The sequence below is a fragment of the Crocodylus siamensis genome, chromosome 1, assembly GCF_052110815.1.
Source record: "Crocodylus siamensis isolate JL-2025a chromosome 1, ASM5211081v1, whole genome shotgun sequence".
Lineage (NCBI taxonomy): Eukaryota > Metazoa > Chordata > Crocodylia > Crocodylidae > Crocodylus > Crocodylus siamensis.
The window spans coordinates 81,260,419-81,272,434 of NC_143395.1; the positions used below are offsets into that span (position 1 = coordinate 81,260,419).

Consider the following 12,016-nt stretch of genomic DNA (forward strand, 5'->3'; position numbering starts at 1 on the left):
ATCCCTTCATTTTAGGTTTATAAGATTCTTTAGCACTAGAATACAGAGAAGCACCTATATTCAGATTGCTGAGGTGTTCTTCCTTATAAATTATCTTTTTACAGCCTGAAATGGGACTACTTAAAAAAAATGCTCTGAAAATTAGACCACCCTCTCTAATGGTGTATATGGCTTGCTTTCAGGCTGCGAGGTTTTAAAACAGATTCTCAATTTCTGCACTTATACAAGATGAGGAATCATCTCACACTTGGATCCACACAAAGCAGAGGACCACACAAAGCAGAGGACCCCCCTATTGTTCCACTGGGTAATAGCATTTGGCCCATTCCTGGAAATCTGAAGTGAGAGAAAACGAGATTGTTGAATTGCTGACAAATAAACAAACACATACATACAAAAATAAATAAATAATCGGAGCTGCTCTGGCTTTTTGTGATCACCAAGTAGCACAGTGCTACTTCTCACTGCTTTGCTTTTTTCTCTACAAACTCTTTGGCTAAGCATGGGCTCTGTTTTCTTCCTGTTTACTTAATCAATTTAGGTGAGCCATACCCACACAACAAGTAGAAGAGGAATTGGTCTGCATTAATACAGAGTACTTTGCCCTCTCCAGCTTAGCATGTACAACTCTTCTTCCAGGGAATGTGGTTAGGGTAAGCAGATAATTTCTCCAATGCAGGACAACAGTGCTGCACATATAGGAGAACACATTTGAGTGTTCCCCTTAACTCTCCTCCTGTTTCAGTAGCCAGTTTCCATACAAGTGTGAAGAGCAGAAAGGACAAAGTGCCATAATACACTAAATCCCTGACAGCTGGCACACAAGACCTCCCTTTTCTGCATCTCAGAGAAACAATAATTTTTGCCTGTAAGTTACAGGACACCAGGTGGGTTCTGGAACCAATTTGCAGAAAGATTTAAATGTTTCAGAAGGATTTTTCTAAAGGGGAGAAAAGGACATGTAGACTGAAACTTGCCATTTATTTTGCAGTTACGGTTTCCAAGACTAACCCAAAATCACCAATAATAAGTCTCATCTTTCATGTTCCTACAGAAGAGTAAACCCTAACAACTACCTTGGTAAGGATGATTCCACCAAGGAGAGCACACAAAGCAATAGCAAACTTTCCCTGTGCCTGAAAAAGGGTGTTTTTAACAGAAAACTTGCAAAGAATGATTTTTTCAACTATTTAGTTGGCCTAATAAAAGATGTCACATTTACCCAAAGAACCTTGTCTTGCTAAGGATGAAACATTCCTGAAAAAAGGAGAAAGAACGTAACAGAACACAGAGACACACACACACACACCCTTGATTGCTCCTATGACTGAAATTGTTTATTTAAATATAAATATAAACCAAGAATCTTTAGTGACGGCCTAATCATCATCATCTGATCATTTTCAGAGGACATCATAGTAGCATCAGATCTTGAAGGATTCAAAGGAGATCCTTTAGATACTAGCTAAGGAAGCAAGTTCCATACACAGATTAAAATGTGAAAACACTAGTAAGAAACAGAAAAACAAGCATTAGAGGCTTACAACACCAGCGAAGCAGAGATGAGGAAATACAACCTTCATACACAACACATCCACATAAAGTTCTTTCCATTTTTCTGCTTAACATAAGCTATCTAAAATGCCACAAATTCTTCTGATCTACTGATTAGTAATTTCTGTCATGTTCTTTAACCCAATGAAAGCTCTCAGAACTGGATATTAACCCTCAAATTAATGCACAGTTAGCCTGGAAGTAAAAAAAAACCAAAAAACCAAAACTAGCTGTCAACTAGCAAAATTAAAAATTAATACAATTACAATAAGTTGAAAAGAGGCTCATTGATAATGTGTTTTTATTCTTACATTCAAGCGTTAACTCCCAACTGGCTACTCTGCAGGTCATATCTGCCTTTCAAAACAGTCAAAATACCTTTGCAGCAAGGCTATTCAGAAATGTGCTTAATCCTTCAGAAACGGATTTGCTCATGTCACAGAATCACAGAGCTGGAAGGGACCCCAAAGGATCATCAGGTCCAGCCCCCTGCATGAGCAGTAAAGTCATCTGGGGTCAAGTTTTGAAGAAGTTTTTCCTAATGTTCATCCTGAAACTATCTTCCAGGAGATTGTGGCTGTTGTTTCTAGCTTCTACCATTCCCCCAGGGTGCCCTGGTGAACAGCTGTGGCCCAGTGAAGAACTCTGCCCTAGAGTGGAACTGTTCACATTTGCAGACACCTGCTCTGCAGGTTTAACATGCCATGCTGTAACAAAAAAACATGCAATAAACTTTTCATAAACTTGCATATACATTAGGGCTGGAAGGGACCTGCAAAGATCATCAAATCCAGCCCCCTGCCCCAAGGGCAAGAAGTCAGCTAGGGTCAAAGGATCTCGGCCAGATAAGCTTCCAAACGCTTCTTAAAGGAGTCCAGAGTAGGTGCTTGCACCACCTCTGGAAGGAGTCTATTCCAGGCCTTGGAGACATGGACAGTTAACTGTTCCTCTTCCTTTTGAAGCTATGAGTCAACAAGGACTGAGTTAACAAACAGGCCCAGCAAAAAAATAAGCATTTCAGTACTAAAGAGGAAACATAAGAGAAATGCTACAGGCAAGCAAAATCATGATGTGCTCAAAAAACACAGAAAACAGTAGCCTTAAGATACAGTATCCCACAATTAAAATATTTAACTAGTATTTTACCAAGAAAAAAGGATACATCTTTGATCAATTCTACCTTACATGTTTTCTACAAAACTTTTGAGATGACCAAAATAAAATCAGACGGCTCAAAAATGAAACCCTTGTTCAAAGATTTAAAGTTGCCCTACTTAAAAAAAAAAAAAAGAAAGAAAGAAAAAAAAAGAGGCTTTAGACAAATATGGCAATCAACATGTCATAGAATCAATGAGTTGGAAGGGACCTAGACAGATCATCTAATCCGATCCCCTGCCATGGGCAGGAAGGAGCACTGGGGGTTGGAGAGGTCATAAGACCCCAGCCACATGCCTATCCAGTCTCCTCTTGAAGATCCCCAGGGAAAGTGAGAGCACCACCTCTCTGGGAAGCCTATTCCAGGCTCTGGCCACCCTTACAGTGAAGTAGTTTTTCCTAATATCTAACCTAAACCTATCCTCCCTCAGCTTGTGGCCATTGTTCCTGGTGACTCCAAGGGGGGCCCTGGTGAACAGACTTTCCCTGAGTCCCTGCTGCTGGCCCCTGATAAGGTTGAAGACAGCCACAAGATCCCCCCTCAGTCTTCTCTTGCAGAGACTGAAGAGATTCAGGTCCCTCAGCCTTTTCTCATAGGGCTGGCCACGGAGGCCCTCAACCATATGAGTGGCCCTCCTCTGGACCCTCTCCAGGTTCTCCACGTCCTTCTTGAAGTGCGGCGCCCAGAACTGGACACAGTACTCCACCTGCGGCCTGACCAGCACCGCATAGGAGGGGGAGCAAGACCTCTCTGGACCTGTTAGTGATGCCCCTGTTGATGTATGACAGGGTGCGGTTGGCCTGTATGGGAAAATAGTTTCACTTTCTGCTTGAGATTCATCTAAAAGGGAGATGAGTATCTATCCTGTGACTATATGGAGCTTACCTTTTGACATTTTAGCCAAAAATTAAATATTTGCCCCAGCCAGATCACAATTTATTCTATTGCTTATAAAATTTGTGAATAGCTAGGGTCCAAGTCATGGAGAAACTTCCTTTTTTCCTTGCTTCCTAGTACTGAATTCCCCAAGACCAGAAAGCATACACAAGTAGGCTTGTGCTTGAGTTCAGGGGCCTTTACATCACTTCAATATTTTCCTCTTCATTTCGTCTTCCTGGCATTTAGTTCCCTGCATATTTCTGATGGCAGTAGTGATGACTAACTTTTATCCTTTCAATGTGGGTTACTTGCACAAATGATGTCTTCAATTTGGAAGCAGCATTCAGCTGCTAGATCAGAAGGTGCTGTGTACATGACTGAGTAAAAATCAAACAAAGTATTGATCTCTTTTTGAACAATCCTTCTTACCTACTGCTGACCTATGAGAGAAAATCAAAAGCCAGTGATATGTGACTGATTGTCCTTTGTAATGGAATCATATGGGGCAGTCACATGAATACTAAGTACTCTTGTGTCTATCTCATACAGTAGCAATGCTAAAATCTTCAGCCTATGCTGATTTTGTATCTAGCCACATGCTGCGTACATTGCTTGAAGCTTAGTTATAAGCTTAGTTGTAATATAAAAACACTCATATTACAAATGCTGTGCTTAACAGTGCTGGTGTTTAATTCCTATGTAAACCATCACTTTATGGTACAGTTACATTTTATTGAATACTGTTATTTTCAAAATAAACCATCTTTCTGAAGAAAAAAGAAAGATTTTTCACAAATTAAAGCCAGTTCATATTAGACAAAAAAGCTTGCTTATATTATTCCCTTATCAACATTTGAAATAAAGCAACTTTTAAGGGTTCTTAATTCTATTAACAGGAGACCAGTATTTGAAGGTCCTTGCCAAAATAAAATTTTTAATCTGTAGGTTTTTTTAAAATTCTGTCCTGTACTAGTACATTGTGCAAGAGTGTAAGTGCAAGCGTGAAAGACAAACATTAAAAGCAAAAGGATATATGGAATAAACAGATCGTTTTATATACTGTGTCTCCACTAGTCATCAGAATTGGATGCTTGAGGAGGAACAAGATATCCAATACTGACTACTTCAGGATAATTATTCAGACTGATTCTAATTCCTTATAGTTATAGACTGGCTGAAGTCTTGAACCACAAAGTTTTATGTCTCTTTGAAAGCTGTTTCTAAGCACTAATTATTGCTTATTCTGTAGACTGTAATTCACACAACTGTGAAACCCTTTGAATCTTGGTAAACTATTAATTACAGTGACATGAGGCAATTATTTCCACTTTCTAACTAGGTGTTATGGGTGCAAACAGACAACCATTTGTTCATGCATAAATGTTTTTATGACAGCGCAAGTCGTGAGTGAACAGATATCCAAACTGCCTAAAACTGTTTGAGTGACCAAATTATTAACAGTTTATGATGTCTTTTAAGGGAAGATACCTATCCACTTCTAGCATATCCCAGGAATTCCCTTTAGGGGATTCTCAGAGTGCACATTTCACAGGTCGATGTCCCACAGGTTGGGCATCTGAAGCCCTGGGAATGGCAAGGGCCCAACCCTACAGGACAACAGCACTGATGACATTTGTTTCTGCTGATCAATTAGACCAGGGGTTTTCAACCTTTTCTAAGGAGCGTACCTCTTCTGATTACACTTCTGGCAAAGTGGCTTGAGGGGGCCGGGGGGAAGCGGGGAAGAGGAGGTTAGCAGCCAGAAGCCAAGTGGCACTTGGCAGCGGTGGTCCCCCCAGCACTGCTTCTGGGAGGCAGCAGCATAGGGTGGTGGGTGGTGGCACTCCATCCCCACCCAGCTGCACATATTCCCAACCCCTTTCTAGGTACCCCTGGGGTATGCATAACCCCAACTGACAATCCCTGAATTAGACCAGCTGTTCTGGGACACATCCTGGCATAGCTGACGGCACAACAGAAATGATGCCTGTTTGTACCCAAGCGAAAAATTATTTTCTTTTTATCATTTTTCGGTGTACGTACTTTTCCACATGCACATGTGCACACACACACGCGCACAAACACACACACAGAATGCTACCAAAATTTCCCTAAATGAAAATATAGCTTTCCATTGGACATGTAATGCTGACCTTATAGGGGACAACATTCTGCAATGTGCTAAGCACTCAGCCCCAGAGTCAGCCAAGTCTTTCCATATATAAAGCCTATACTTGTTAGAACCTTAGATTATACACTTCTTTAGAATAGGCACCTTTCAAAAGTCTAGCTAGGTTCTTAGTGTGTTCATTATCATAGCACAAATCTCCTGTATAGAACCATCTCAGTCTCTCACAGCTACCTTCAAACCCAAAGAAATCAGAAAACAGAAATGAAACAAAACATCACGTAAGTTGTTTCTCTAAAGTCTAGTCATTCTATAAACAGACCTAATGCACCATTCCCACACCTCAGCTTAATACTACATTACTCTAATTTTGTTTTTCTTTTTATATCTATAATATTTTGCTTCCTGTAATTAAAAATAAGATGTTTCAGTATTAAGAAAATAAAGTGCATGTATGAATACACTCACAGTACAAGAGTACGCAGATACATTTGTGAATCTTTATGTGCTCTGCTATTTGAGAATGTATGAAGATAATATTTGTAAATGATATACTGCAATGAAAACATTTCTTGTTAAAATTTCAACCATGGTATGTCACATTAGCTGAGAGACAGCGTAGTATTAAAATTAAAAGTTTGTAGAACCAGTCCAAATGCATCTCTATGCACAAAGTAAAAATGTAAGGGTTTTTCAGTGGGGGCTCAAGGGAAAGATGAGCAGTGATCTAGATTCCACAATGAAAAAATGATAGTCCATTTGAATGTTGTACATAGTTTCACCTGAGATTCCAAAGCACTCTACCAGCCTATAAATAAAATCTCATAATGCCATTGGGCCTCAATTAAATATTACCCTTTTTTGTAATCATGATGCAAAAGAAAGCTAAGTGCTTTGCCAAAAGTCACAAAAGATTGTATGTAGACATTTCTGGATGTTAACAAAAACCAGGAGCACTGTTCACGTACAACTTATGGTACAAATTGAAACCATGATTTCCATGGGTAAATAAACTACTATACTGTTTTATGTGGTTGTCTGACTCGCATGTATTGTTAAGATGCTAAAGATGCCAACAAGCATTCACAGGACCCAGATTAGTCTCGAGTGGCTTTACACAATTAAGGAGTGACACAACTAGGTTTTTACTCCCAGTGTGAGGGAGCGGCGACTAGGGGCGGCCGTGAACCCCCTAGCGCCCCCTACCGTCACGTTAGGGTGACGTAGCACCCTCAGAACCTCGCCCGCCACGACTTTGATGGTAAGATATATAATGTGGAGGCTGCCAGTTTCCCTAATGGACGGTCTAGTTGTTCGTCCCTATTCCAGACGGGTATTTGATAAGCGTCCTGCCTTAAGGGCAATGCGTGCCTCCAAGCTTCCCCCTTAGCACGCCCCAAGCCTCGCAGCTATTCCGGGGGACGCTTGTATGGTCCCTCGCCCCTCGGGTGCCCTTGTTCTCACTCTCGGGCACCGGGGCTCTTCGCCCACCTGGCGCCGCCTTGGGTTGGGCCCCAATCTCTGGCCCGTTCCCCACGCCCTGGGCCTATCACGCTGGCGCCCAGCCACTTGCTGGCGCCTCCTGTGTCGGCTCCACCAGCGCCGCTCACTACCGGCCCCCCCTGGGCCGGGTTCTAGCCGGTGCCTGGCTAATCGCCGGCTCGGTCTGAGTCTGGAGCACTCTCGCCGCCCTAGCCTCGGCGCCCTTGGGCTGGCACGCTCTCGCCGCCCTAGCCTCGGCGCCCTTGGGCCGGCACGCTCCCTCTCCCGGATCTCGGCTCTATCGCCGCCCTAGCCTCGGCACCTTCGGGCCGGCTCTATCGCCGCCCTAGCCTCGGCACCTTCGGGCCGGCTCGCTCGCTCTGCCCGGATCTCGGCTCTATCGCCGCCCTAGCCTCGGCGCCCTCGGGCCGGCTCACTCTCGCCGCCCTAGTCTCGGCGCTCTCGGGCCGGCTCTCTCTCGCCGCCCTAGTCTCGGCGCTCTCGGGCCGGCTCTCTCTCGCCGCCCTAGTCTCGGCGCTCTCGGGCCGGCTCTCTCTCGCCGCCCTAGTCTCGGCGCTCTCGGGCCGGCTCTCTCTCGCCGCCCTAGTCTCGGCGCTCTCGGGCCGGCTCTCTCTCGCCGCCCTAGTCTCGGCGCTCTCGGGCCGGCTCTCTCTCGCCGCCCTAGTCTCGGCGCTCTCGGGCCGGCTCTCTCTCGCCGCCCTAGTCTCGGCGCTCTCGGGCCGGCTCTCTCTCGCCGCCCTAGTCTCGGCGCTCTCGGGCCGGCTCTCTCTCGCCTGGCGCGCTAGCCTTAGCTCTATCGCCGCCCTAGCCTCGGCGCCCTTGGGCCGGCGCTATCGCCGCCCTAGTCTCGGCGCCCTCGGGTGGCTAGCTAGGCCTGGCTATTCGGCCCCTCTCTGGGGCCTTGCCCCTCAGGGGCCGCTACCGCGCTCCCTGCGCGTTGCCCCTTTGGGCTTCCCCCCTCCGGGGCCGACGCGCCACGCGCCCCGTCTCTGCCCCGCTCTCGGGCCTTGCCCTCTCGGGGCTGACTCCGCGCCCCCGGCGCCCTGTTCCTGCCCCGCTCTGGGCTAAACACCGCCCTTATGGGCCGGGGTCTGTAACCCCGCACACCGCGCCTCCCTGGCGCACTATAGTGCCCAGCAGCACCGACACTAGTGCCCCTGGCACTGTGCCTCAACTGGGCACTGGGAACCCCCAAGCTGTTGGGGAAGCTCCCCTGAGGCCTCCTCGCTCCCCTACAGCCTCCCCGGTCCTCCGGATAAACTGTAACTTAATACTCCAGCCCTCTGGCTATAACATAAATACAGAGGCTCCACACGCCTAATAACTCCAAGCCCCACCAGGGCCCGCAATCCTACCTCCAGTCAGGGCGATGCTGTTCCCTGCATCATTGCAGCCGGGTAGCGCGATGAAGTAGCAGCCACTAACCCAGGCCGCTCAGCTCAGCCGCAGAGCTCCTGCTCCTGCGGCAGCCAGAAGGGAACTGTGTCTCAGGCTCTGGCCTGAGCTGGTTATAAAGGCCTGGCCCTGCCCCCTTCCGGTCATGTGACCACCTGGTTGCCCCTGGCAACCAGGCACCTGGGCTGCCTGGGTGATTGACAGCTCTGCCAATCACCCTCTCAATCACGGAGCACCTCTGTGACTCCGTGACACCCAGCAAGCAGCAATGTGGGCAGCCTGAGGTAAGTAACCCGGAAGGGGTTGGGGGACTGACAGGATTGTGAGAGGGCTAGCAGGTGGGGGTGTGCGCACAGGTCTGGAGAGGGGCCTGGCTTGTTCAGAATTGGGGGGGGAAGAGGAGGCATGCCCACTTTGGGGAAGCAGTGGTCAGGGGGTTAGAAATAGCCCTGTCAGAATCAGGGAGTAAGAAGAGAACAACCCTAAGGGTTGGCAAGTGCCTGAGCTTTCCCAGCTCTGAGGCTGTGAAGGCAATAGGCGTTCCTCTAAGGTGAATTTACTTGGATTGGGCATAAGGCAATCGGGACTCATAGTAGAGATGATATCTTTTATTAGACCAACAAAATTTTTACAAAAAAGGTGTCTTTCATTGCAAGCTTTCAGGTACGAACACACTTCATCAGACATATGTGTGCCTGAAAGCTTCCGACTAAAGACACTTTTTGCAAAAATCCTGTTGGTCTAATAAAAGATATCATCTCTACTATGAGTCCTGATTGCCTTTTCCTCTCGACCAATACAGCTACAACCTGGATACCTTAGATTGGGCATGCCATTCTTAAGGCTACCTAAAGCCCTATGAATGACTGCACATTCAGCCATTTAAACAGACTTAAACTGAGTTGTTAGAATTTTTTCAGATCTCAAATCATCTAACCTTTCTTCAACAAGTAGTTTAAGACCAATGAGAAAAGCAAGCATTTACACCTTCTTAAATCTTTTACTTACCTCGTCTAAATCTTTAACGTAAACTGCTTTCTCCTCAATGCCAATAGGCATTGGATCACTGTGGGGAATCTTCACTTCTTCATACATTTTGTTATTTTCTCTCTGGACAACCTCTGGAAGGAGCATCTGCAAAAAAATTTGAAAGGGAAAAAATGTTATTACAGGAGGACCACAAAAACGAGCATTATTCATTATTTCTAAATCAATTTTAAACTATGATTCATCATTTTCCTCATCAATAATAGTTAAGTGATATGATTTATTTTAAAATTAAATGCAGTTCTATCAATTAATTTTATAACAGATGGCATCTGAACCCCAAATGACAGGGGGGGCAGGGGACACGGCCGGCCCCCCCCCTGTATTTTACTATCCAGAAATTGAACTAGAACAGGATCTAGAAAATATCTGGTCTACTACTAAAAATTGATATGTCTAATTAAATTTAGGAGGAGTAAATCATTAAGCCTCCATTTTCAGGAAGTATAACAGTAGAATCAATTCAACAGCTGCTGAAAAATAGCTAAGGAAAGAGGGGAAAAAACATCTTTAAAGACTTAAATGTTCACGGAAATGGAAACCAGACAATCAATTGGGAGACAGATTATTGCTTCTACAGTCAAAGTAGAAACAGAATATTTAAAAAGACTCATAACCACCTGCAGATGCAAAAGTCAGTACATATTGCTTCACCTAGTATTAAAACTTCCAAGGGAACAAAAAAAATTCTACTGCATATTATTTTCTAAGAAAGATGTACTGTTCAGTAAAGATCATGCACCAAAGGTATACCTTTGCACCCCCAATGAATGCTGATGTTTTCATAGCTTCAGCTCGGGCATCATAAACATGTGGATAATAAATTTTTTCGAAGTCCATATCTCTATGTCTAGTTAGGAGAGGCATGTCTCGAGCATTCAAAAGCGCTTGTTCTCTGTAAGCAGAAAAATAACTGAAATAATTCTGCCAATCACAGGCATCTGTCACAACAAACTGAATACGGTATATTAACACCATGGTAATATTTATTGAGCTCTTTTTCCAAGGAGACAAACTAAGCTGTAGTAAAATCATTGAGAAAGAGGTTTGTATCACCTAAGACAAATGGCAAGATTTTAAAATGTTGCACTTAGATAAAACCAAGCAAAGAAGCACAATATTCTTTTTATACAGCTTTCTTCTCACTTTATGGCACATAACGTGCATCAAATTTTATAGTTATCTGTATTTGAAAATACTGACTCTGCTATATATTCTTCAATGCCAAATGCAATGGCTTATTTGCTTCACCTCCCCCATACTCTACCTTTAGATGACAGCATGGAAAATAGTACTCATTAATCTAAAAAGAAAAAAAATAGTTTCAAAACATTTAGTACAGACTTCATAAATCTTAAGCTACTGGTGTGTGCACAGCACCTAAGGAAGATAGCTTACCGCCCTAATCTGCATCTCTAACCCATGTGGATGAGACCAAGAAGATTCTAATTAAGCAGATCACTGCTTCCTTATCCCAGAAAATTAGGTTTTCATACCAAAAAAATTCTACACTTGTAATAAAACGTGACTTGAAGTTAGAAATGTCTAATCACCAAAGCTGAACTAAAAGAAAATAAATGATTATGATACATTAAAGTAGCAATTACAGCACAAGCATTTTTCAACATTTGGCATTTATTACCTTTGTATCCGCAGCTCCTTGGGATCAAAGCACATTAGTCCTTCTCCAAAAACTTCTCCATCTTCCCCAACTCGTTTTTCTCGTCTGGCATTTCGTTTTTCTTCCCGACGATATTGTTTCATTAACTGCTTTTCTTGTTCTGACTGAATTGTAACTTGACAACCATAATTAGGTTTAGTGTTTTCTCCTACAAACTTTTTGTACTGTTCTGTAACATAGAAATAAGGATAGGGCTCCATAAATACTAGACATTAACTCGTTTTTTTCTACTTATTTTCAAAGACTTGTTTCAAACATGATAACAGAAACCATTCAAGACTACAAGCTAATGTTCAGAATGCTTGCTATTATTTAGTGTTCCATGTGCTTTCAGGAATACATATACAAGCTCATGCCCCCCTGCCCCAAAATGAAGTACAAATATAATGCTTCACTCCGTGCTTTCAACTGCATGCTTCTTCATTCCAAAGCATAATATGGAGGCAAATTACACCACAGTTAGCACTGAAGAGGCATACAGAGGCATTTTACTTTATCCCTGGGACAATTACAAGTATTATCAGAAATGAAGCAAGACTGACACAAGTAGTAATCACAGGACCAGCAAACAAGCCAACTAACATTCGAATCTGAGTGGAAGCTCCGCTTGAGAGAGGAAGCTGTGGCTTCTTGGGGAGAGGGCTTGCCAGCACTGGACACAGCAGCAGAAGAG

The 12,016-nt window shown here is 44.0% G+C and overlaps 1 protein-coding gene across 3 annotated transcripts in view; it reads right to left on the reverse strand.

The window, feature by feature from the left end:
• The window catches only part of ASCC3 (activating signal cointegrator 1 complex subunit 3), a 560,200-nt gene that overhangs the window by 439,372 nt on the left and 108,812 nt on the right, over nt 1–12,016 (reverse strand). For all 3 annotated transcript variants that reach the window (XM_090037230.1, XM_090037224.1, XM_090037218.1), the window contains 3 exons: nt 11,305–11,512; nt 10,416–10,557; nt 9,624–9,749 (listed from right to left, as the gene is read on the reverse strand). In XM_090037230.1, coding sequence (XP_089893356.1) covers nt 9,624–9,749; nt 10,416–10,557; nt 11,305–11,512 — 476 coding nt within the window. The remainder of the gene's footprint in view (nt 1–9,623; nt 9,750–10,415; nt 10,558–11,304; nt 11,513–12,016) is intronic.